Source organism: Fusarium solani, assembly GCF_023522795.1.
Source record: "Fusarium solani strain SB1 chromosome Unknown bctg00000006, whole genome shotgun sequence".
Taxonomy (NCBI): domain Eukaryota; kingdom Fungi; phylum Ascomycota; class Sordariomycetes; order Hypocreales; family Nectriaceae; genus Fusarium; species Fusarium solani.
The window spans coordinates 3106750-3131993 of NW_027072151.1; the positions used below are offsets into that span (position 1 = coordinate 3106750).

Sequence of the window (25244 nt, forward strand, 5' to 3'; positions counted from 1 at the left end):
ACGTTGTGTCTTGAGTTTCCCCGGATTGGCTGGATGTTCCCAGGGGAAAGTGCGACCCCACCAATAATTGCCGGGTTGGCTTCCCCGCGGTCATGGTGCAGGTGCAGGTGCACCACTCACCCAATTCTCGCCGACTTCATCTCGACAACCACCAACGTAGTCTCATCACATTCACTGACATAAACATACGTTTCTCTCGTGGCAAGCCTGCCCTAGTACCTCTCCACCTCCGATTATCGCGATCCTATGTCTCCTGTCTTCTGATTGCTATGCAACCTCGTAGGTCGACGTCCATCTCGGCCGCGCAACGTAATGGCCGAGGCTAAGATCAAGTGCGACATCTGCAATTGCACCTTTGCGCGCCAGGAACACTTGACGCGCCATACTCGCAGCCACACCCGTGAGAAGCCCTACCGATGTCTTCAGTGCAGCAAGTCCTTCTCTCGTCTGGATGTTCTCCAACGCCACATCTCATCCCACGAGCAGACCGCTTCCGACCTGGCTGGCGCCTCTGCTAGAGCCTGTCGTGAGTGTGCTATCAGCCGGGTCCGGTGCTCTAAAGGGTCACCCTGTAGGCGATGTCACGCGAAGGACCTCGAGTGCACCTATCCCGTACAACGAAAACGCAAGGCTTCCACAGACCACCGTGATGCCCCAAGTCCCGACGCGATTGACCTCGGAAATTCGGCACCGCGCCTGAGAGTACCCAGACCCAGCGGAGAACATGATGCTGAGAACTCGACCATGGACCCGAGTGTGCCTCCGATTGACCAAGTCATCTGGACACCGACTATCAACCTGACGAGGGACGCGAGCTTTCCACAGGAGCCACCTGGCGCGGCCTTTCGTTCAGTCGACGCCAACAACTTTTCCCTGAGCCAAGGATTGCCCGAACCTGTGCTAGGCATGTCTGCACTAAACTGGCTATCACCTCAGTATCAAGAGGTGCCAGAGTGGGATAGCCAGCTTATCCCAACATCTGGTAACGGCATGGCATTGGGTGACTTCGAATATGCCCTCGGTTTCTCCCGAGCCGCTCTTTCTCCAGACACTTCACCGCAGGGGCACTCTAGTCAAATACAGAGGCCCCTTGTCGAACACGGTCCTTGGATTTTGCTCGAGCAACAAGACGGGGAACCTGTGGCCGTGGGCAACCCCCGCTCAGTGTCTGCTAAAAGTCCGACGTCTTCGAGAAATTCAAGGGCGACCGAGGGAAGATTTTATGTCGATGGCGCGGCCGCGAGAGCTCCATTCAGGGGCTGTCTGACCGAGACACACGCAACAACGGACATATCTCCTTCTGATAGAAGTACAGGCGACCCCAACCATACATCCACTCCTCTCTCCGCAAGCTTCGAGGCTGAACGTATGCCAACAATCGGGGAGGATCTGGTTCTTGAATCTATCTACGACGACTTGATACTACAAGTGCAGTCAACCTCTCATATTCAAGCTCTCAACCTTGTGCCGACGACAATCCCTCCGTTGCCTCACATTCGGCGTTTCGTCAAGCTTTACTTTGAGAAATTTCACCCCACCTACCCATTTGTTCAGAAGAGCAGGTTTGCTCGAAATCCCAGATGCCCACTACCACAGCCAGATGACTGGGTTCTGCTTCTCGCCGTCTCAGCTGTCGGTGCCTGGTACTGCCCGGAAACTCGAAGCCTTGGGTGGCGGGACGCAATGCTCCAAATGGTAAATGCACATATGGAATACTGCATTTCCTCCCCCCTCAAGATGACCATGAGCTTCTTTGGCAACCATCAGGACAGACGTTTACCCCTGTTCGCTTCGGCCTGTCAACTCTTCAAGCTAGTATCCTCAATCTCATCTGGATGGTTCAAAGCGGCAGGAAAAATCTGATACACCGCGCCATGGCTGATCGAAATCACATCGTGGAGCAGTGCAAGGCAATGCACCTTTTATCTATGCGAGAGCCCGACTTCAAAATTGACACTTCTCCATCGGAACTTCTGGTAGAGCGATGGTCAGACTTCCAGGCTAAGATTCGCACAGGAATGATGACGTGGGTTAGTAGTTGGACTGACAGTGATGATTTCTCAACGCTGCTGACGGACGCGTAGCTTCTAGACTGTATTTTCGTCTTCGAATTCAACTGCCAACCCCTCGTGCACCTTGCGGATGTCTCGTCGCCTTTGCCATGCACTGAAGAGCTCTGGGAAGCCCCGACTTTGGAGGAGATTAACAGTAAGAACAAACCTGGTCAGGGCCATCCAAGTCACTATGGCACCAAGCATGCTGACACCATTCACCTCAGCTCCAATGCCCGAATCAATCGAAATTCTGTACATGGAGAAGCGATTACCGCCACATCTCGGCGAGTTCGGTTACCTGCTACTCATCTATGCAATTCTGAGGAGGACGGGTGAGGCCATGACCCAGTACCAGGCTCGACTATCGAACTGGATACCCAATGCTAGGGTTGAGTCCCGCTCAAGTCTTCAGTCTGTTGCCGAAACCTGGCCACCAGCGCTGCCAATCATGTCAAAATGGAGAAACAGCGCATGTGACTGCCTCGATACCCTTCACTGGGACGCAAATGGAACTGTGGCAAGGGCAGGTGGTTTGGAACATCCTACTATTTTGCACCTCCATCTCTCGCGGCTGCTGCTTCTGACGCCAATCAAACACATGCAATACGTGGCTGCGTTGCCCGATGTGGGAAGCTCCAGTGAAAGCTGTGACAGGGTCAAGTATAAGGAGGCATGTGGCCATCTACGCAAATGGGCCATTGCCGATCAGTTCAAGGCGAGGCTCGCACTCGTTCACGCTGGGGCCGTTCTGTGGTATGTCCGTCGATACAGTGTCAACGACTTACTGGAACCTTTCGCGGTATATGCCGCCACCCTGTGTATCTGGGCGTACAGCGTGTTCACGGTGCGCCAGCAAGCTCCCAGTGCCCAGCCATTAAATGAAGGCCCGAACTCGAGCGAAAGAGTAGCCGGCGCACACACAGAAGACGGTATGTCAACGGCCGGTGATGAGTCGGATGAGGAGCCGGAACTATACTTTATCTACCTTGATCGGCCCTGCGACGATGAAATGGTACAAACATATGTACGGCTGGGGCACAAGATGTCAGCAAACCTGCTTAGGGTGGGAAACATCTGCAGTGTTGGAGCTCCCCGAAAGATTCTACAAGAGGGCGTGCGGCTGCTGTCTGGAGAAGGCAGACGAACAAGACTAGCACAAAGCCCAGCAAACCGGTGGGGTATAAGCAACTCGTTCGGCGCGATTCTGGAATCTCTAATCCAGGCCACACCTGTAGAACGCGCCTCATCAGGAGAGAGAAGGAAGGATATGGGACATGGTTTGAATGAGTCTATCTATGGATGAGAAAACTCCCCTGTTTCTCCAAAGTCTGAGAAAGTCTTTGAAGCTACCTTGATAGCGTACCTGTGTACTCAGGGGCTGGAGTTTCCCCTATCTCGTGTTATCCTGTCATTGTCCCACCAAATGGCCATTACCTCATAAATACTGGCATCTCATCTAGTGGGCAAGCAACCTTGGCAACTTGGCCTCCAGAGTAAGTCTCACCGCCGTTCAAGCGAGTCCACTTAGATTCGTCTTCCAAAGGCGGAAGGTAAACCTCGAGAGTGCGGACGCCAGCGTCCAGCACTGGGCAGACGAGGTACCTGTCCCCGTACATGTACTGAGCCGACGTCTCCCACGACCTCTTATCCCCCGGAAACTCGTAAAACAGTGGCCTCATGATGGGGCTTCCTTTCTCGTGGGCCTCCCTCATCAGCCGTCTTGTATAGTCCCGCAAGCTCTCGCGGACTTGAATATACTTGCGGCAAATATCATAGACCTCGGGTCCGTATGACCACACCTCATTGGCTGCGCCGCTGCAGCAGGTGGCGCCGCCTGTGGTGCCTTGCTGAGGCTGTCGCGGTTCCCGATCGCCGTGGAGCCTCATGACGGGACAGAAGGCGCCCCATTGGAACCATCGCACAAAGAGCTCGCGGAACTTGGGGTCGTCCGGGTCACCCCCGTGGAAGCCCCCAATGTCGGTCGTCCACCAGGGTATGCCGGCAATGGCCATGCTGAGACCGGCTGCTAGCTGATTTCTGAAGCTGGCCCACGACGAGGCGATGTCGCCACTCCAGACCAGGGCACCGTATCTCTGGCTGCCGGCCCAGGCGCAACGGACCAGGTTGACGATGTCGGCTTGGCCTTCGCTCTGTTGTCCCTCGTAAAAGGCTTTGGCATACTCTACGGGATAGACATTGCCGATGGTCGAGTTGGATCCAAGGAAGTACCGGTAGTTATCAAAGTCGTAGACCGTGTACTCAGGCTCGGCCTCGTCTAGCCAAAAGGTCTTGATGCCCTTTGAGAAGTAGTTCTTCCTGATGATCGACCACAGCCACTCCCGTGCCCTGGGATTTGTCACGTCGATATGAATCGTCTCGCCCTCGAAATCGAGGCCGGTGCGCACACCGCGGTCCGTACGGATGAGATACCCGTACTCAAGCAGATGGTGGTAGTTCTCTGACTTCTTGTCGACCGTTGGCCATATCGAGACCATTAGCTCAACGCCCATGTCCTTGAGCTCTCTAACCATGGCGTCTATCGAAGATCAGCCTATTTCCTCTCCTCTTCCACGACGCTCTGAAGCGGTCCCTCACAGGCAAAGAATGCAACTTACCGGGATCAGGCCAGTATGTAGGGTCAAATTTCCACTCTCCTTGCTTGGGCCAGTGGAAGAAATCGACAACGATGAGATCGAGGGGTATCTTGCGCGCCTTATGCTGCCGTGCAACTTCGAGTAGCTCTTGCTGGGATTGATAACGAAGTTTGCATTGCCAGAATCCCAACCCGTACTCAGGCATCATTGGAACCTTGCCTGTCGCACCAGCATAACTCTCGACTATCTCGGCTGGCGAGTCCCCAAACACGATCCAGTAGTCTAGGGCCTTTGTTGAGTAGGCCTCAAATGTAGTAATGTTCTTTCCAAACACGGCACGCCCGATGGAAGGATTATTCCACAGGATGCCGTATCCGAGCGACGAGAGGGCGAACGGGACGCTGGCCTGCGAGTTGCGATGGGCCAGCTCAAGATCCTGGCCCTTGAGGTCGAGCCAGGGCTGCTGATACTGACCCATGCCAAAGATCTTTTCATCCGGGTCGGGGCTCTCCCACCGCATGGTGAGGCGGAAGTTATCGGTGCCGGGGATACCCTTGAACTCGCGGGCCTCAACCTCGATGGCGCTACACTTCGGGTCGAGCAGATCGCGCCTGTTGCGGACGTACTCCTCGATCGACACGGTGCCGCGGGCGTTGCCGAGGACGAGCTTGCCCAGACTTGAGATATGGGCCTTGGCCCTTCCGTTGGTGATGACGGCGCCGTCGTCCGAGATGTGAATCTCGGGTTCGATCGGTTGGGCTGGGAGGAGGGCCCAGTTCTCTGTCGGCATCATGCTAGACTTTGTAGACCGCACGCGGAAAGCGTTGGGGCCCCACGGCTGCACCCAGAGCTCTTCGGCGTCATATCTGAAGACGAGGGTGTTTTCTTGACGAAGAAGCATGGTTTTTTTGACAGGTTACTTTGAGGGTAACGGTAGTTGATAATGTGTTCTTTGTTATAGTTGAAGCCCGGCCCTCGATGGGATAACTGAGCCAGAAGACCGAAGGTAATGGCAGAAGTGTTGGTTAATGCAGCAGCTTCTCTCAGCCAACTTATGGCAGCGCAAGCTTTTCGCCAGAGAGAGGTTGTCCAGGATGTTTCGGTGTTCCCTTATCTCCGCCGCCGGGGCTGAGCTGCCATCATTCATGTCTTGGGCGCCCACCGGAGGAGGATGTGATCCCCACCCCCACCGGAGTTGTTGGTCTCAGTCCCGGGGGCAGAGATACGACTCCAACAGGGGTGGCTCATCCAACTCTGTTTGAACTTTACCCTTTAATTGGAGGGCCCGAGTCAGGGCCGTACTATAGCAGCAAGGACAGCCCAGCATTTATCCAATATCACCTGCCTCCCCGCTCTCCACTGGAGGCACGAGGAAAAGCTCATGGCGCCCAGGAGGGGGAGGCTTGGCGAGATATGGGGAAGGTGAGTTTTCCCCGTGGGGTATCATGCAATGAGTGATCTTGGCATCGGGAGAGACTTGTTTGTTGGTAGTGACTTGAACACGCTAGGCTTTTAGAACGTAAATTTGTACAAGATAAAGTCGCACGTCTGTTGCGTTTTCATGTCTTCGTCCGGACAGCCAACCTGGACAGGCTTAAAGGTGAAATTGTCGCGTAGTAGCTTCGCATTTCAAGTGTATAGTCGACGTGGGGGTTTCTTGGATATTCTATTGAAAACAGGCCTTGCTGTAATGATCAATCTAGGGCTATTATAGAAGAAGATGCCCGATCTTCTGGCTCAGTTAACCCATCAAGGGCCGGGCTTCAACTAGTTCACAGCAACCTCATCTCCCGGCTGTTCCCCTTCCGCTTCAACAACTCGCACGCCCAAAGGGTAGCATCCATGATTGCGGAGCGGTGTGCAAGTCCGTCTATAAAGAGAAGGACCTGCAAGGTCGAGTTTCAGAGAAGAGCCAAGCCTAAGAGCTGCAGGCGAGATTCTGCGCAGCTGCATCAAGAGCTGGGAAGGCCGCTCCACCTCACCAAGAAGAACGATTTACGCCATCGGGGTCTATTACAGCTGAACCAGTGCAATCGCACAAACGAGGGCTATCAGACGGGTCATCCCAAAGTAGGGTTGTAACTCGGTACCAAGATTGGGCTCATCAGTTGTCGTCGTCGTTGTGAGGGATCCTGTTGTTGTGGTTGCATCTGCACACTTGCGTGAGTACGTTGCTGCCAACACGGATTGTTAAATCGCCGATAACTAACCTTGATCCCCTGAATGAGTTGATGTCCTTAGGAGGTTCATTGTGCTAGTTCCTCTGCCGCAACCGAGGAATGGCGTCCACGTTGTTACATCAAGGTCCTGATAGATCCTGTGCGTAACGCATTCCACATCACTACAACAATCATCAGCACCCAGGCAGAGTGACCGGAAGCTGAACAGGTCCTACCATAGAACCTCACCACCGTCAATCCCCAGCGCTGTTCTTCCCGAGCATCGAGTATACACGTCGTCGCGTCCGCATCCGCCATAGCTGCTGATCGTCGTGAAGGGTTCGTCGATGCACGATACCCAGTCTGGGAAGCCTTAGTAGCTGGAAATGCATGAGGAAACATGACTACTGACAGTAGTTTCCCCTGGTCCCGTTCTTGCCCATCCCGACGTAGTATTCATCTCTCGGAACCTGAGTTGTAGCGAGAGCGTAGTATGACGTGCTGACTCGTGTCGAACTCGCGTCCCGTTCGACCAGATTTGCGGGTGGGAGAGTCGGTGCTGGACCTGGGTTTGCGCGGACGGCGGTAGTAAGCGCCAGGAGCTGCGCGACGAAGAAAGAGAGGCTGTGCATCGTGGTCATCGTGTAGCGGCGGACAAGATCGAGGGAGGAATTAGTACGACGACGCTCGACTCGCTCGGGAGGGAATTATCAAGGGTTAAGTATTTGAAGGGCCCAAAGGTCGAGGTTGAAACAAAGGGAAATGAATGCCTCAACGTCTTGGCAGGAGTCGCTCTCCCAATTGTGGCGGGCTATTCAAGACATCACTGGCTGATTCCAACACAGCTGAATGGACCCTGCATGAGAATGATGTAGGCCAAGCCAATAGTCTCTTGAAGTCTTTTGCCTTCGACTTTCAGCCTTGTCTATCTCACAAGCGCAGAAACACCATGGAAATGATATTGAGTGACGTTGTAGCGTGGTGACTGCCTGGAGGTGGCGATGCTGTTAAGACGGGCCGCTGTCGAATCAAAGAGTCGGTCAGTTTGCTGTGCAGATCGAGCAGACTTACTTGCTTCGTGTAGCATCAATGAACGAAAAATAGGCTATGAGTCTCACCCTCAACGCCGTAGCATGACGAGGTATCGGACTAGGCAAGTTGCTTCGTGCGTCTCACAGAGCCAGTAACCCAAACGGCGGTGGGCATCTTTGAGAACTGAGCTCTCACCTCGTGACTTCAAAAGACGGGATTTTGATGATTGCGACAGCTCTCTTCTCATCCTCAAAGAGAGCAACAGTCATTGGAGTGAAGAGCTCAATTTTCAACACAATGGTGGCACAAAGCACCGCTGCGAATGACCACAATGAAAAGGGAAATGAGTCGACCACCATATAGCCAAAAGGCTTGCGCGTGGGCCACTTGGGGGAAAAAATGAGAATATAATCACTTAGCTACTGGCCATATGGGGCTGGGATGGTCTCTCTTTCTCTGTCTCTTTTTTTCTGTCGTTCTTTTCTAACATGTTTTATTGTGGTCATGAGTCGTTTCCTTTGCCTGGTATTGATGGAACCGGTGCTCATTTTGGCACCATTGCTCACAATGTTACTAGCACGAGTAGATGTTGAAAATGCATAAATTTGCCAATAGAAGAAAAAGAAGAAAAAAACCCCCCAGGATTGGTTGTGCTGTTTGGAAAACATCAATTCTGAGAGAATGCGAGACCAAACCGTGAGACGCGTTCATGTGTGGAGGGGGGCAACCAGGAGACCTTACACGGGGATGGTAAAGAATAGGTCGTCAATCGACACTGACGCATAGCCTTGAAGCCTCACTGTAGCAAAAATAAATCTCCATTTCGGCACGGATACGGGAAAGCCATATTTTTCACGATTACCCCTATTTATATGCCATCTCTATTCTTACCCTGTACGCGCGTCGCGTCGCCTTCGGTCTGGAACTGCCGTGAACGCACGGCGCTCGTAGTTCTGACTGGCTGTCTTAACTTTTGATTGGTCGTCTTACATGATACAGCCTCGAAAAAGCTTGTGGCAATCGGCAACTTTCTTGTGTGTCGTCATCCGGGTAAGCGGCTCTTGACGGGCCAAGAATCACGAGCACAACTGGTTGAGTTTGGGCGTGGATGATGACCGAGGGAGTGGTCAGCTACCCGGAAGTCACAGAGACACGGTGGCGGTGAGGAAAGGGGGGACACGCGAGGACTGGCACTGTTTTGTTTCACCCACCTGGGGGGTTGAATTTTGAGGGCTGTCGCGGCTTGGAGATGAAGGAGGTGAGGACAAGGGTCGTGGTGATCCTTGGAGCGCCAAGAGATGGACATCTGCGGAGACGCAAGATTGGGAAACCCGCCGTGCAGTGACTCTTGTCTCACCCCGCTTGCGATGTGACGAGTTTGTTTTCTCATGCAGCTGTGCGGTTTGTTTTCTCATGCGGCTGTGCGTGTTGGTGCGTGCTGGTGCGTGCTGGTGCTCACAGCTGTCTAGCAGAACAGCAAACGCTCCATAGCCACCCCCTCTTTTACGAAAACCTGATTTCTCGACCGCCTTCTCAGGTTTGTATGAGGCATTTCAGATCTGGAGGCTCTCGCCCCGGAGGGTGTTGTCCCTTCGAGCTAGAGGATGGAGCAGCCAATGACGGAGCCCAATTACGCCGAGCACTGCCACTGCCGAATTTGGCAGCTTCGGTTACACACGCTATGATGATGCCAAGACGGCTGCACCCACGTTAATGTGAATACCTTAATTCTTTCGGTCTTGGGGATGTCACCTTGATCAGGGGTAGGGTCTTGAAGAAAAAGACAGTGCTCAAAGATGGTATTTCTTTTATACATGGTCTTTATTCTCAAACGGCCTGTACTCACTGTCAAGAGGTGTTTACTGCATCGCCTTCACATGTCACCGCTGCAAAAGTCCCTCCCCGCTCAGGTCGCACCAACGGATGAGCTTGACCCAAACCTCGTAAGAGGCGTCAAACCCTTTCCCCCCATAAGAAAAATTTCTCAGGGTGATATTATGAGATAATTACATGTTAACCGAGCGCGACGGGCGCGTGGAGTATACAGTACATGGCCCAGATTCGGCAAACCGAGCCCTCAGCCAGGTCAAAGAGATATCAGAAACGCGGACGCCCACATCTGGTTAGACATGGCCGAGTCGTCATTTCCCACACCCAGCGCCCGTCAGCAGGGTCTAGACGAGGGCTGGGACTTTACGATGTACATTATTAGGTCCCTTGTAGTGGCTAGTCCTGTGAGACAGGTTGGGACCATCACCCACACGATCATCTTGCTGTTGGTGCGTGTACCGCTCGTGTATAGCATCACCAACCTCTGCTCACCATTTCATAACGGTTTCCACTCACCCATTGTAGAATATGTATGAGGGATTTTCGCTATGCGCTGCATCGTAATGCGTATTTGAGGCAGGGAGGCCTCCTTGAGAAAGGGAGGAATTTTGAAGAGTGTACCTATATCTCGCTGTCAATCCATACTGCAATCCTTCTCACTCTACCATTACCGATCGTGTCTCTACCCCTTGTTGTCTCTGCTACCCTCCTCTTTCTTCTCCCCTGCTTCTCCTGCAGATACACCGCCCGTCAAGATGCCAGATCCAGACATCCAGACCACAAAGGAGGTCGATCTCGAGGCCGCACAGAACCCGAGAATCACCTTCCAGGATGGTAGCCGTCACGGTCGTGGTCGGGACGGTGCACCTGATGAGCAGGATGCACCTCTCGGTCTGACTCGTACCCTTTCTCGTCGTCGTTCCCGCTCGCGATCTAGCACCCGCAGCCAGATGCCCGCATCCTCTCCGTACTCGGGCGTTCAGATCGAATACCGTACCTTGTCTATACAGGTCACCGAAGCGAAGCAACAAGACCCTGAGCTCGAGGATGCTAAGGATCCCAAGGCCCTCAAGAACAAGGAGGATGAGGATTACTTTGCGAGCCTCCAGTACCATGAGGTGCAGGTTGAGCAGCTGTGCCAGCAACTCAACGTTAGCCCTGGTGTAGGTCTCTCAGAGCATGCTGCCGGAGTCCGTCTGGAGCGTGATGGCAACAACTCTCTGCCTCATCCAAAGACCAACTACATCAAGAGAACCTTGAAGTACATCTTTGGAGGCTTCTGTTCGGTTCTCTGGGTTGGTGCCATCATCTTCTTTCTCTGTTGGCAACCCCTGAGCAACCCGCCTTCGAACCAAAACCTGTCTCTCGCTGTCCTCATCATCATCGTCATCTTTCTCCAGGCTGGCTTCTCCGCCTTCCAGGACTGGTCTACTGCCAAGACCATGAACGCCATCCTGGACCTGCTGCCTTCTTTTGCACTGGTCAAGAGAGATGGTGATCTCAAGAGCTTGCCTACCATTGGTCTTGTGGCCGGCGATGTTGTTCACCTTCAGGTCGGCGACAAGGTCCCAGCAGACCTTCGTCTCATCAGCCACTCTGGAGACATTCGCTTTGATCGATCGGTCCTCACTGGAGAGTCGGATGAGATTGAGGGTGCTGTTGATCAGACTGATCGCAACTTTCTCGAGAGTCGCAACATTGCCTTCATGGGTACCACAGTCATGAACGGCAACGGTGTCGGTGTTGTCATCCTCACTGGCCCCCGAACCGTCATGGGTCGCATCGCAAGTTCTACCGCCGGTGTCAAGGACTCTGCTGCCCTGATCCAACGAGAGATTACCCGCTTCGTCAAGATCATCGTCGCGATGACCATCTTCTTGGCTCTTCTTATCCTCCTCACCTGGGCTGGCTGGCTCCGTGTGGACCACCCGGACTTCCTCAGCGTCCCAGCTATGTTGGTCAACGTCATGGCGTGCGTCGTCGCCTTTATCCCCGAGGGTATGCCTGTCGCCGTCGCCTTGACGTTGATGATGGTCGCTCGTCGTATGAAGGCCGTCAATGTCTTACCAAAGGGTCTATCGACTGTTGAGACTCTTGGTTGTGTCAATGTCATTTGCTCAGACAAGACTGGTACTTTAACTCAGAACCAAATGTTTGTCAACTCTGTGGCTTTTGTCGATCAGAAGCTTGACTCTGCCGACGACTTCCATCTTCTCCATGAAGCGACCGAGCCTAGCCAGGCTGCTGTGGCCATGCATCGTGCTGCCCTTCTCTGCAACGACGCATCGTTCGACCCGACCACGATCCATCTTCCGATCCACGAGCGAAAAATACAAGGCAATGCCACTGATACTGCCGTCTTCCGGTTTGCTGCATCTGGAGCTGCTGGTGACGGCTTGAAGAAGACAACTCAACGAGTCTTTGAGGTTCCCTTCAACTCCAAGAACAAGTGGATGCTTGCCCTCTTCCAATCTGATGACAAGCGTGGAAAATACCGTGCTATCATCAAGGGTGCTCCTGATATTCTTCTCGCTGGCTGCACCAAGTACTGGTCTTCGGAAACCAACTCTGTTGAGACTCTCAACCGCGAAGCGCGCCAGAAGTTCCAGGAGATTCAAGATGAAGCTTCTCGTCGGGCTGAGCGAGTCATTGTCCTGTGTGAGAAGCTTATTACTCCTCGCGCCGTTGCTGGAACCAACGCTTTCAGTGATGAGATCACCCACTCTGCGATTCACGACCTCACTGTTGTTGGAATGCTCGGTATCATTGATCCCCATCGCCCTGAGATCCCTGCTACCGTGGAGCAATGCCGCCGCGCTGGAACTCGCTTCTTCATGGTTACTGGTGACTACGCCTTGACTGCCGCAGCCATTGCCCGCAACACTGGCATCTTCACTGGCACCAGCGACCCCGACACCATCGACACGCTTCACTCCACTGGAGAACCCATCTCGGAGAAGAGCAAGTCCAAGAAGAAGGAACGCGCGCCTATTCTTAACCGAAGCTTGCTCCTCGAGGGTTCCAATCTCAGCCGGTTGAACGAACAGGATTGGGACGTTGTGTGTGCCTACGAGGAGGTCGTCTTTGCGCGAACTACTCCTGAGCAGAAGCTTCGTATTGTTACTGAGCTTCGTGCTCGTGACAACGTTGTCGCTGTAACTGGTGATGGTGTCAACGATGCCCCCGCGCTTCGAGCCGCTGACGTTGGTGTTGCCATTGTCAGTGGCAGCGATGTCGCCATTGAAGCTGCTGATCTTGTTCTCCTCGATCGCTTCGACTCCATCATCGATGCCATGCGTCTCGGCCGTCTCGTCTTCCAGAACCTTCAAAAGGTCATCTCCTACCTCCTCCCCGCCGGAAGTTGGTCCGAGATCTGGCCCGTCATCCTCAACGTCTTCTTCGGTGTTCCCCTCCCGCTGAGCGCATTCCTCATGATCATCATCTGCGTGTTCACCGATCTCTTCCTAAGTCTCTCTCTCATCATGGAAAAGGAAGAATTCGACCTGTTGTCCCTGCCGCCTCGCAACCACAAGCACGATCACCTTATCAACGCCAAGATTTACACCCAGGCTTACCTCTTCACTGGTTTCATGGAGACCATCACTGCGCACTCCATGTTCTTCCTCTACATGTACCGACACGCCAAGATGCCTGTTTCAGAACTCTTCTTCCTCTTTGAGGGTTACACGGCCGGCTACCGCGGATACACTCAGGAAGAGCTCATCAAGTTCAACAACACCGGCCAGTGCGTCTACTTCGTGACGCTCGTCTTCCTCCAATGGGGCAACATCCTCGCCGTGCGAAACCGTCGTCTGAGCATCTTCCAGGCGGATCCCATCACCAAGGCCCACCGCAATCCCTGGCTGATCCTCAGCATGCTCATCAGTTTGGTCATTGCCATCTTTGTCACTGAAGTGCCAGGGATTCAAAATCTGTTTGACACTGCTTCGGTGCCGATTGAGTTTTGGCTGATTCCTATTCCTCTTGGACTTGGTATTTTGTTTGTGGATGAGATTAGGAAGCTCATTGTGAGAAAGTTCCCTGGGTCGATTGTCGCCAAGATCGCATGGTGAACGTGCCGGTAGTTGATAGGTGTACATAGCATAGTAACTGAAAACTTTTCAGATATTCCAAGAGCCCCCCTTCTTTCTGTATAAACCTGAACACATCAGTCCTGGAACAGCTATTCAACAGCTTGTGAACTTTTCTCCCCTGCCTTCCACTCTTCAAGAAGCAACGTAGATACATTCGTCAATGGGTGAGCATACCCTAGGACCTCGCGTCTTGATTCCACGCAGGTCTGCATCAACTCGACCCCCCTGTCAGGATGGCCATTCATATGGACAATAACGGCAAGCTGGTGAAGGGCCTGTAGCGTATCCGGATGTTGGTCGCCGTGAAATTCCCGATGCAAGGACCATGCACTATCCAAGTGGGCCTCGGATTCTTCGTAACGGCCTTGGACGTAGTAGGTCCAGGCGAGGCAGTCAATAACATAAGGCCGGGTCTCCATTTCCAGCCCGGATCCCTGGATCTGGAGATTCAACACCTCACAGTAGGTGGCCTCGGCTTCATGATATAGACCCTGTTGGTGGAATATCATCCCGATCGCCACCTTGCTCTTCATGGTGTATGGGTTCCTTCCCCCCATATGTTGTGTCGCATCTCCAGGGCTCTGATGGCTAGCTCCATGGCCTTGTCGGAACGGCCCTGTTGAAAGAATGTTGCCGCAAGTGACATGGAGCTGCTGATGGTTTCAGGGTGTGATTTACCAAGCACCCTCTCTTGCAGCTCCAGGACTCGCTTATCCACGGACTCTTTCTCGAGCCACCGCTCTTCGTCATCAAGAAGCCTCGACACTTGACGAAGGAGAGCAGTAGCTTCACTTTCTCTTGCGCCTGCTGCTGCCCGTTTGCACACACTCACAGCGTGGTTCACGGAGAAAAGTCTTATTGCCAGGCTCAGGGCTCTTGCGAGAAAGATGGACCAGAAAGCCGGTCTGGTATCATCATGACAGTCTCGCACAGCGTCCTGCACAGTTAGATGCATTTCAAAACCCTGACGTCCGCTGCCTGCTGGTGAGATGAGATGCAATGTTGCCAGTTCCTCCATGGCTCTTGATAGTCTCTGGGAGTCTTCCCTGTTGGTAGCGTCCTCCGTATCCCTGATGAGTTCCGTCAACAAGGCGAGTGTTATGTTGCGGTTGTCTAGGTAGGCAAGGGTATGAACCATCTCATGTGCATCTCTGTTCTGCTGGCGGATCCAATCAAGCGAGATGGCTGAAGTAAAAAGAACGACGCCAACGCTCCATGCAGGCATAACAAATCCTGATCGCTGCTTGTTCTCTACAAGCAGAGTCATATAGTCGTGGATAGATGTATCGGTATGCCGCATGTATGATCCGGCCTGTACAATGGCGAGTGGACGACCCTGCAACTGGTCCAATAAACGATCTGTTTCAACTCTCATGTCCGCGGTCTCTTGGTGCCTTGCCATCTGGCCCCTTGTTGACGCGAAGAGCTTCCTGGCTTCAGCATGTTTCATACTAGTGATCTCGAGGCAGCGGAGGGGTTTGGGGATCAACCACCAAACGTTCGAATCGCGGGTCGTCCAGAGAACAGCCCCCCTCGGCCCTTTGGGGACGAAATCAAACAGGCTGTTAAAGTACTCCGAATCTTCTTTCCTGTTGAACAGCAGCAAATCATCTGCGCCATCAAGAATGAGTACCCATGGCTGGTGGGCCTCGATACTGCTGCAGACTGCAGCAAGCAGGTCATCACCTTTGAGGTGTTGTTCAACCCCAAGCTCTTTGGCGATTAGACGGTAATCTGCCGTGAATGTTGCCGCATTGTCAGCACGCACCCAAAAAACATAGCAGTTTGGGTCCTTGCAACGGGCATATGCGTATTCTAGGGCAAGTTGGGTTTTACTGTGGTCAAGTTAGTTGGCGTCTGAGACACAACAAACATGCAGACTAACCCGCTCCCACCCACTCCCCATAGTGCCCCGCTCTGGAACTGATATGAAGTAGGAATGATGCCAAAAATCTTCTCGGAGAGTTCTGGTCGAGCAATGAATCCCCTGTTCCGCTCGTATGGAATGATGCGCTTGACAGAGGGAGCATCAACGTGGACACCATCGCTGCTGTCTATATCCCAATTCTCAGGATCTCGGGCTTTGCCAGATCTGGCCGTTTCAATTGCTTCGGAAGTTTCCAGGTAGCCCATCATTCTCGGCCCATGAATGTTGTATGCCTCCAGAGAGTCGACTAGTGAAAGCCCCGCCAAGTGTTGTAGAGATCTGAAGCCTTCGGCAAGGTCTTGCTCAAAGGGGTCAATGGAGGATGATTTTAGGAAATCGAAGGATTTGTCTTGGCTCCTTTGTAAAATACTTCCCAGGCGTGCTACACAAGATGAGATCTCAAACCTAAGCGAGGGATTGGAGTCGCTCAAACGTGCGGATAGGTCCTCAAGGCAGTCTCCCATCTCTGTCAGCAAGTCTAAAAGACTATCCCTGCTCATATAAATGCCTGCTCGGGAACGACTGATGATGGTCGTCAAGAGGGTTTGACAATCTGCCATCTCGTCGTCAGCTTCTTGATGTTTGTCGAGTGTTGACTCTTCGATGTCTCCCGAGTCATGGGACTTCCTGATATCTGATCCCATAGAGACTTGTGTTTCGTTATCACATCCCGTCACCTCCCACGGTAGAGCTTGGAGAGCGAAAGAGTGAAGATGCTCAGCCAAATGTTTGTCAGTCTCAGGGTTTCGAAGAGACGCGTCCTCGTAACACAATGGACACGCGATAGGGGGGACTCCTGTGCGCTGGCTGAGTTCAGCAAGGTCCGGCAAGTCGTCCTCTTCCACCTCATCCTCGTGTTCTGTCAGAGTATGCTTGTGCCATTCCTCTTCAGTATCGAACTGAAATTCTTCAGGACACTCGGAATCTAGCCAGCAAGGGTCGCAAATCCACTGCGCTCGAGAGTGTCTTTCTCGGATGTGCTTCTTCCATTCGAGCGTTGTGACATACATGGCGTCAGGGCTGTCACAGTCCTTATACACGCACACATAGGGGCTCAAATCTTCGACTACATGACCGCTAGAGGAGTTAGATGCTTCTGATGATTTTTTGGGTACACTTACCGCCAACGTTTGTTCTTCTTCGAATCAGAATACGAAGAATCCAGCAGTTGGGCGCAGTACGGGCACCAGAAGCTTTCACCCTCAGTTCCTGGGCACTTTGGGTAGTCCTGTTTGAGGACTCCTTGAGACAACTTTGTGCTGACAGATCTAGCTTTCGGTTCTTGAGGGCGCTGAGGCATGACGAAACTGCCGATCTTGGTGGCCGACTGCGAAGATCGCTGAGAGCCCTCGATCCCCAGAGGCTGAATGGGTATCCTTTCGTCTCGCTTTGATGAGGTCTGTGAGACTTGGCTCTGGCTTGGAGCTGGCGCAGGTGATTCTTTCGGCGGAATTATGGTTACTGTCGCGGCTTGGACCCGCGGCAACTGTGGCCCTTTCTGGACTGGCATCTTTCGATGGTATCGCGCAAGGTATAGGTCAAATCGATTGCGTCTAACCAAGTTTGCCTGTATGAGCCGACTCTGCACTGGAGTCAGCCTTCGAATATCCGTGAAGTAGGTCTTGAGAGTGATCCATAGGAGCTTCCAGGTTGGGTCACTGGTCAGAGAGTATTGATGCAAGATTCCATGCAAGGTGTGAACCTTTGTAGGGCTCATCAAAAGGAAGTATCGCATATAGTCCCTGAATTCCTTCAGTTCTGGTTCCCGGGCGGCGAGAAGTTTATCGACCCGCTGGTGTCTAAATTTGGTCCCCGACTTGCGGATGGCCATAGAAATCTGTAATAGGAATCGGATTGTCGTTTCGATATAGTATCTCTGCTCATCAATCATTGAACCATCCTCGGAGGGTTGTGACTCTGGGCCATGTGTTGTTGACCCCTGCAAATCGTTGTCTGGTGCCGGAGTGACTGTCAGGGTGGAGGTGGAGCAGGATTCGGATGCTTGTCGCGTCAGTTGAGATAAACATGCAAGAAACGCAAAGATGGACAAACCTGCATCAATGTACTTCGCTAATGATGTGGTCAAACTGTCGAGAAGATTGACTAAAACATTACGCACGTCGTCCCGGGTCTGCACGCGATAATCCAACGAGGAATGTCCTCCTTTCGCTGCCCCAATACCCAGAGACCACCAGTTGAACTCTGCTGACATCTTGTCGATCCAGTCATCTCCGGAAAGATGAGAATGTTCCTGACATGACTCGAAAAGGGCTTGGCACTCTAGGGTCCGACGCTGGATGCCTGCAGTGTCCGTCGCTCGACTGTCAGAGCCAGATAGATAAGCGTCGATCTGGGCTTCGGCCTTTTCCCTGTTGGCTTGGGGTTCGTTGAGGTCTCGAGGCCGATCATCTTGGGACTCTGCATCGAAAGGCCGGCCTGCAGCCACTAGACGCTGAGTGGTTGACATGGCGAACAAAACGTTCGCTCGGACGTGAAAACACCCATTGCGATATTTGGATTGAGGCTGTCGTGTTGGTGGTGAGCGGGGTTGCATGCGCTTGCGTCGGAGTAAACCTCATCCCGAAAATTGGGCTACCAATGGCAGGATCCTGTGCCCCTTCCCTACCTGGGTGTGTGTGTGTGACCTGACAGAGAGAAGGAGCGAAAATAATCTCAAGGTGCCGTGGACGACCGCAGGTCGCGAACGAAAATGATAACATTTGCTGTATAGTCTATTTATCTGTCCAACTACTAGGTCCCGTTCAAATGTGACAGATGCTGGGCTAATCAGGCCTGAATGAAGGGGTGCGTTTCTGTCTTCGGAGGGCCTACTCGATATTGGCTGCTAGCAAGCACTCGAGACACCGAAGGCCTGGCCGGTGCAGACATTGGTGGAGAAGCCAACTTTGGCATTGACGCCTTGCCCGAGGTAGAAATTCGTGGCAGGCTCAATGGTTTCACGCTATTCGGCTTCCTCTTGGATAGATAAACCTCCAGCCGATTAACCAACCCGTACAATGCTTCTCGGATACCTTCTTCGTCCTTGACATGTGGTGGCACGAAAAGGTTATTCGGTTGAATACAGTTCTTGATGAGATTTTCCAGAGGATCTGAGATGTCTGCAAAGAAATGTGGCTTTGCGATCAGGTCCCTGCAGATCTTGAAGTTGGTGTTTGGGTTCGCCTTGCCTTTGGGACAATATTGAGACCATTCAGCCTCACCGTAAAGGCTTTCTATCGGCCGCCCAAGTTGGATCTCAATCAGCATGACGCCGAGAGCAAGGATCTTGGGTATTGGGTGAAGGGGTCTCCCAAAAAGGAGCGGTCGGCCTTGCTTTTTGGCCCCTGGTACAATCTGATGACCCAGGTTGTTGGCTTCAGGGTTGGAAATGATAGAGACGGAAAGAAGAGGCTCATTGACAAATATGCCCGTGAGCTCTTCACCTTCATCGGTTCTCCGTCTTTCGAAAAGGAAATGCACGCTCTCCTTGTTCCATGGCTCACGCATCAATGGAGAGCTGTAATACTGCCACACGGCTTTGACCAAGAGCCATGAGAGGACCTCCTTCATCTTCTCGGTCAGGTCAGTACCCGACTCACAAACCTCCCCCAGAAGCCGACCAAGGGATACACTGGGTCTGCCAAGCTCCCAGAGTCGCGGAGGCTCGTCGTGAGTTTCAAAGTAGAGCCTCTGACCCAGGACCAAAAAGTACAATAACATTAGACCTTGCTCCTCTTGCGTTGAGATGTATGCACAGAAAGAACGATCTGAATCAAGTCCAACTTGCTCAAATTGACATGTTGAGTGGTCTTCGAACGTTCTGTCGCGATGTCAGCACATACCAAACCTATCAAGAAGACATTTTTAGAACTCACACAGATCGCTGCACAGATATGTGTGTATCTTGCCACAAGGGTGGGTCTAAATCATAGCCATCATGGTGCGGGTGAGCCTTGAATATGACCCCGAATGTGACCTTGGAATCATCTTGAACACTGTTGTGCAGTCTGATATGAGCAACCACTTTTTCGGACTTTGCGCAGCAACAGTGCGTGAAGAGAGCCCGGTGAAGAGACACTATCTCTCTGCCATACTCTGGCGGATCATCGCTTGCAGCGCGGAGGTCGGCATCGGAGGGTGAGATGGCGACCTTCTGTTCGGAAATTTGAGGCAGAAATGACTCGAGGCAAGCCAAAACAGTCCTCCGTTGCCGTTGACATGCCTTGGAACTGGCCAGGTTGCGAATAGTTGGTGTCACAGCATCAACGTCAGCCATAAGCAGGTCAAGGCACGAGTAAGCACCCTCTGGTAAGGTTGTAGTATGTGCTGCATCTTGCGGCTACATGTTTTCTATAGTTAGCCATACCCTAGACATGAAGCATGATGGCGCGTCTTGATCACCTGGCAGAGGCCCTCTAATTGATCGAGGAGTGCGGTCGCCTCTCTCTCCGAGTCTTGGTCATCGGGCAATGTCCGGAGCCACTTGACGATATCTGCCAGCACCACCTGGAGGGTGGCGCAGAACTGGACGCAAGACGTGTCGATGCACAAATCTTCGGCAACAGCTTGCAGGCGGCCTGACGCCTGGATGGCAGATTGAAGAGAGGACATGTTTGCCATGGTGGGCGGCCTTGCAGTTCCGCGGGGCGCGGATGACATGATCACGACGGACCTGGAAATGCCTTGTGCCGAGCCTGATTCATTTATGGACCAATAGGGAGGCGACAAGCGTTGTCTTGGCTGAAAGGGCTGAGTGAAGCTGAGCAGGGATGCGGGGTATCATTCCCACGCTGGAAATGTCGCCAGTTATCAGAAGGTACGGGGCTCTTTCAAAGATGGTAATTTTCTCTTGGATGAGAGCCAGCATAGAAGTTGGCTCGGATTGAGTATTTGGTTTGGGGCCTGAGGTTCTACCGATAGATGACAGGCAAGTCTCGAAACAAGTAGGGAACTCGAAACACAGGCCATCAGTTCCCGAAAAGAGTAGATCCAGCGCTACTCTGCCTTTAGTTGGGTTGTGAAGAAAGTACATACAAGTTGACTTCCGAGAGACCGAGCCTCGTGAGGGAAGGCACAAGTCCTGTCCGCTTTTCTCATGTTGCGTAGCTGGAAGGAGCAAGTGAAAGTCAGTTTTTCACAGACCGTTATCTCTTCAACTAGTTAGGTATCTGAGCTCAAAGTTAAAGTTACATGGTTTCACTCCCCTATCGTCCACACACACAGCCTCAATTTTGCACCCTTCACTTCCTCGTCGGCTGAAAAAATGCCACTCTGCCTCGTCCACACGGCCCCTGCAATCAAAGCCAATGACGTCTCTGCGATGTTCAGCCACTGGGCTGGTCACAATGAGACCCCACACAACTGAGCCAATATTTCAATCTGACCATCCCCTCCCATCTTCTTTCTGTTAACACTTCTTTTTTTGGCCCCTTTCTGCTTGGGGTCATTTGGGACTACAAGAACAAGTGCATCAAGCATCAAATATGAATCTAGCGTGACGGACAGAGAAGCGGAGCTCTGTACTATCAGACCATGAAACACGTATCCTCGGCCGTCGGCTTCACGGCAAAGTTGAAGCCAGAAATTCGGCTCGCCCAGGCCATTTCGGAGTTCAACGCTTCTCTCAACAACAAGAACCAGCGCGCGAGATTCAAGAACTTACAGTCACAGAGCCCTCCTAGCCCAGACGACATCATTAGGCTCACTGAGGAGATCAACCGGGATGGTGCTAGAGCTCACCGGTCATGGAGGCCATATGGCACTCGACTTGTAGCCATCCTGGAACGCATGCGCCAATTTGCTCCCATTGGAGATGTTCTGGTAGGAGGCTCACAGAACCTTATCGCTTGCGGTGTCTGGGCCGTAGTTCGCTTGTCTCTGGAGGTCGGTGTGTGTATATCATCGAACGTCGCATTCGCTAACTAAGGCCAGGCATCGCTCTCTTTCCTTTCCTACTTTGAGAATGTCACGAACATGATGATGAGACTAGGACGGTCCTTGTCCCTGCACAAAGATTTCGCCATGTTATTCCCCAAGTGTTCGACACTCCAATCCTACATGTGCGAGTACACCATCGTCATGGTTAACATCTGCGCTAAGATTGTGCACAATTGCGCTAAGTCTGCCCTATCCCAGCTTGCAGCTTCGCTTACATCGACATTTGACGCGACTTTTAAGCCCCTGGAGTCGGACCTCACAACCTGGGCCATGTTAATCGAGAAGCGCGCGACAGTTCTCCTTGCCAAAGCCGAACTTCAAAGTCAGTCGTCAGTCTTAGATCGATTCAACCGCTTGCAGATCACGATGTCAACAGAAACCGCAAACCGACAAACGGAGGCACGCAAGCATCGGCTGCTAGCCGCTCTGTGTCCAGACCAGGGCGAGTTCAACCTAATCTGGCGGAGGGAAAGGAAGAGAGGCACGTCAAGCTGGATGTACGATCAAGACGCATACAAAAGCTGGCTATCCTCCAAGGTCGAATCCGTCCTTTGGCTCAAGGGTAACCTTGGGTCAGGAAAGACGGTAACGATGGCATCTGCCGTTGCTCACCTGACTTTGGCTGCCCCGTCCATGGACCCGCAGGGTTCGTTCAACCCTTTTCTGTCATTTTATAGATGCTAATCAAGATCCTAGGTGCTGTCACTGTGTCATACTTCTTCTGCCAGAGCAACAATCCAAAGACCCTATCTGCCACCAATTTGCTGGGTAGCATTGTTGGACAAGTGCTGCAGAATCCTGCTTTGGAGCCTTCCCTCATGTCATTACTTGAGCAGCCAGAAACAATGCTGTTTCCTCACGCAACGCCCGAGGAGTGCATTGACATCCTGATCAAAGCCACACCCTCCAATTGGAGAGGAATCTTTGTGCTTGATGGGCTAGATGAAATGCCTGAAGAAGCAGTTGACGACATTTTCGGCCAATTGCATCGGCTCGGAGAACATCGATGGGTAAACATTCTATGCTCATCACGGCCCACGTCGGCATGCTACTCTACTGTCAAGTCCAGCATCGATGAGGTGTGGACTCTCTCCATGGAGACTGCAGACAGGTCCAAAGAGATCCGTGCATACCTTGCAGCGGAAATCTCCAGATGGAATGCCATTAGACCCTTGCCAACAGAGCTAGAGAGGTTGATGGAGGAACAACTCCTTGCGGGATGCCAGGGCATGTTCCTATGGCTCTCTCTTCAGATTGAGGACATCTGCCCCAGATACACCCAAGAACTGCGATCAGACGCGGAAATCCTGGATATACTAGGAAACCTACCCAAAGACCTGCCCGGAGCGTTCGACAAGGCGCTTTCCCGGATGGACGATGGCAAACAGGGCAGTAAGCTCCTCAAGTTGGTCGCGTCGGCCGAACCGCCTATGAACATGGATGAATTACGCGTAGCGTCAAACGTTGAGCCAGGAAACCCCGCTTGGGACAACTCAACACTTGTCAGCACTGGGAAAGCGCTTATTTCGGCTTATGGGGGAGTCTGCTGGATATTGACGAGGAAGATCTTCGCGTCAGGTTTATCCACTACAGTGTGCTCCTGCACCTCACGACCCCTTCGTCAGATGAGAAGACTCGCATCTTTCACTTTGACCTCTCAGAAGCGGAAATGATGCTGGGTGCCGTGTGCGTAACGTATCTAAGTTACAGTGTTTTTGAGAATCGGATATCCACAGCGCAGAAAGCCTCTTTTGGACAGGTACCTCAAGCAACGGCCAGGTCGGTCATGCCGTCAGAAGTATTTCGCAAAGGTATCAGTCTGCTAGCGAAGCACAGGCGTCAGCGTGACCCAAAAGTGGATTTGGAAAGGTTGTCGTACGAACTGCAGAATCAAAGGTGGAGAGTGCGTGACGACGTCCATCTCTTCCTCGACTACGCAAAGGACCAGTGGCTCTTACCAACCCGGCACATCTGGACTGACGATCGACATGGGATACTTCCGCTGTGGAGGAACTTGATAACTAGCCCAATTGTCTCGGATTCGTTGCCCTGGGATTCTGTGGTCCAGGCGGCAACCTGGGCTCTTAAAAACAACCATGCAACTCTGTTCCAACACTATCTTCACTCTGAGGACCAAGATAATTCACACGCGGCTCTCTCGGCCGCGACATACGCTGTTGGAACCGGTGTATCACACATACGCCTCAGGGGGAAAGGCTTGGGATGGCTAGGCCCTCTCTACCTCGTGTTTCCAGAGTATCAAGCGAAGATTTTGCAAGCCTTCATCGAGCTGGGTTGCCAACCATGCAATTCTGCCCTGGCGGAGTTCCCTAGCCGTAACATCACCGGACTTGCCCTGGCGGCAAGCGCTACAGCGCACCTAGTCACTGCTCTGAAAACATATTCCGAGGATCTAGAAATGAAGGCATATATTCTCTTTCTTGCCAACTACTTGAAAGATCCTAATCTCGTTCTGGAAGATCAGTCAACAATCCTACATCTCGCTATTGATCGTGGGTGTGTAGCTCTGGCTCATATATTGCTTTCCAAGGGTGCAGATCCTAACGATGGGCGGAGATTAGGACAATCAAGTCCCCTTCAACTTTGTGCTGATCGGAAATTCATGCGCCTAGCGGAGCACCTGATCGAATTAGGAGCAGATATCACCTTCAATTTTGATGACGAGTCACCGCTCCTGTTTCTCGCCATCGACGAATCAAACTGGGGACTATTTTTTACTCTACTACGTCGAGGCGGGTTCTCATGTGACGGGAGGTATGGTTTCAAGCGCGACACCGCTTGCCATCGTCTCTGCAGAGGCCGGTTTAATTCCAAATCACAGTTTTCAGAGGCAGCCTTGAAGGCCCTGATCCAGCACGGCGCAAACATATGCTTGAGGAATTCAGCTGGCGAGACCCCTCTGATATTGGCTGTGAGCACAAGTAAGCAGCGGTTGACAAAAATCCTCCTTGAACATGGGGCGGACCCAAGAGTTGGGAATCATCTCGGAGCTCAGCCGTTGCACTTCGCCCAGGACGCAGTCATAATACAAGATCTCTTGCGTCGAGGGGCTGATCCTGGAGCGGCGGCTGGCGGTCACGTTACACCTCTCATGGTCGCAGCATATCAGGGCCGAGCGGAAGCCGTGAGCGCTCTGCTCGATAGTGGTGCGAATCCCGAGCTTCCCATCAGCGACATGGGCTCCAAGGGAGCCTTGCTCCTCGGTTGGTGGAGTGCCGGCGAGCCTCCCTTTGGGGCCACCGCCTTCGACCTATGCTTGGTGAGACTGGAAAGGGAGCTACAGGGTCGGTATTGGCCTGGCGCTAGTGAGGCAGATCAGTCTGAAACTGCCCAACTGTGTTCCGAGCTAGTTTCCATTACTACCCAGTTCCTAAGACGTGGAATCGGTTCCCATTACCACGGCTCAAGTGCTCTAAGCAGACTGATGGACTTGCTGTCAGATTGGGAAAACGATGACGCCGTCGCAGCGGACTTGTATCCGGCGTTGCAAGTTCTCACTGAAGCACGAGACGCTGCCCCAAGCACTTGGCTTGTACATAGCTAAGAAATTTGAAAATGAAAAGTCCGAAACGTGAGAGCTTATGAATAGGGCCCAA

At 52.6% G+C, this 25244-nt stretch overlaps 7 protein-coding genes across 7 annotated transcripts; 3 read left to right on the top strand and 4 right to left on the bottom strand.

Annotated features, from left to right (window-relative positions):
• Window positions 1-312: 312 nt before the first annotated feature.
• Window positions 313-3357, top strand: MRS44_010692 (uncharacterized protein; the record flags this gene model as incomplete). The annotated part of the gene is made up of 4 exons (XM_065620206.1): window positions 313-1695; window positions 1773-2030; window positions 2085-2208; window positions 2279-3357. The coding sequence occupies 4 exons, from the start codon at window positions 313-315 to the stop codon at window positions 3355-3357; spliced, it is 2844 nt and encodes a 947-aa protein (XP_065476395.1).
• A 127-nt stretch (window positions 3358-3484) lies between these two features.
• Window positions 3485-5549, bottom strand: MRS44_010693 (uncharacterized protein; the record flags this gene model as incomplete). Its single annotated transcript, XM_046282328.2, has 2 exons — window positions 3485-4590; window positions 4670-5549. 2 exons carry the CDS (start codon window positions 5547-5549, stop codon window positions 3485-3487), a joined length of 1986 nt encoding a protein of 661 aa, XP_046128273.2.
• A 1490-nt stretch (window positions 5550-7039) lies between these two features.
• MRS44_010694 (uncharacterized protein) lies at window positions 7040-7439 on the bottom strand (the record flags this gene model as incomplete). The annotated part of the gene is made up of 2 exons (XM_046279637.2): window positions 7040-7170; window positions 7220-7439. The coding sequence occupies 2 exons, from the start codon at window positions 7437-7439 to the stop codon at window positions 7040-7042; spliced, it is 351 nt and encodes a 116-aa protein (XP_046128272.2).
• Window positions 7440-10424: 2985 nt separating this feature from the next.
• Window positions 10425-13742, top strand: MRS44_010695 (uncharacterized protein; the record flags this gene model as incomplete). Its single annotated transcript, XM_046282327.2, has 1 exon — window positions 10425-13742. One exon carries the CDS (start codon window positions 10425-10427, stop codon window positions 13740-13742), a length of 3318 nt encoding a protein of 1105 aa, XP_046128271.2.
• A 550-nt stretch (window positions 13743-14292) lies between these two features.
• Window positions 14293-18157, bottom strand: MRS44_010696 (uncharacterized protein; the record flags this gene model as incomplete). The annotated part of the gene is made up of 4 exons (XM_065620207.1): window positions 14293-15598; window positions 15649-16767; window positions 16812-17691; window positions 17743-18157. 4 exons carry the CDS (start codon window positions 18155-18157, stop codon window positions 14293-14295), a joined length of 3720 nt encoding a protein of 1239 aa, XP_065476396.1.
• Window positions 18158-18477: 320 nt separating this feature from the next.
• Window positions 18478-20310, bottom strand: MRS44_010697 (uncharacterized protein; the record flags this gene model as incomplete). Its single annotated transcript, XM_065620208.1, has 3 exons — window positions 18478-19510; window positions 19566-20029; window positions 20092-20310. The coding sequence occupies 3 exons, from the start codon at window positions 20308-20310 to the stop codon at window positions 18478-18480; spliced, it is 1716 nt and encodes a 571-aa protein (XP_065476397.1).
• Window positions 20311-21222: 912 nt separating this feature from the next.
• MRS44_010698 (uncharacterized protein) lies at window positions 21223-25192 on the top strand (the record flags this gene model as incomplete). The annotated part of the gene is made up of 5 exons (XM_065620209.1): window positions 21223-21573; window positions 21622-22273; window positions 22324-23205; window positions 23253-23313; window positions 23524-25192. The coding sequence occupies 5 exons, from the start codon at window positions 21223-21225 to the stop codon at window positions 25190-25192; spliced, it is 3615 nt and encodes a 1204-aa protein (XP_065476398.1).
• Window positions 25193-25244: the final 52 nt, after the last annotated feature.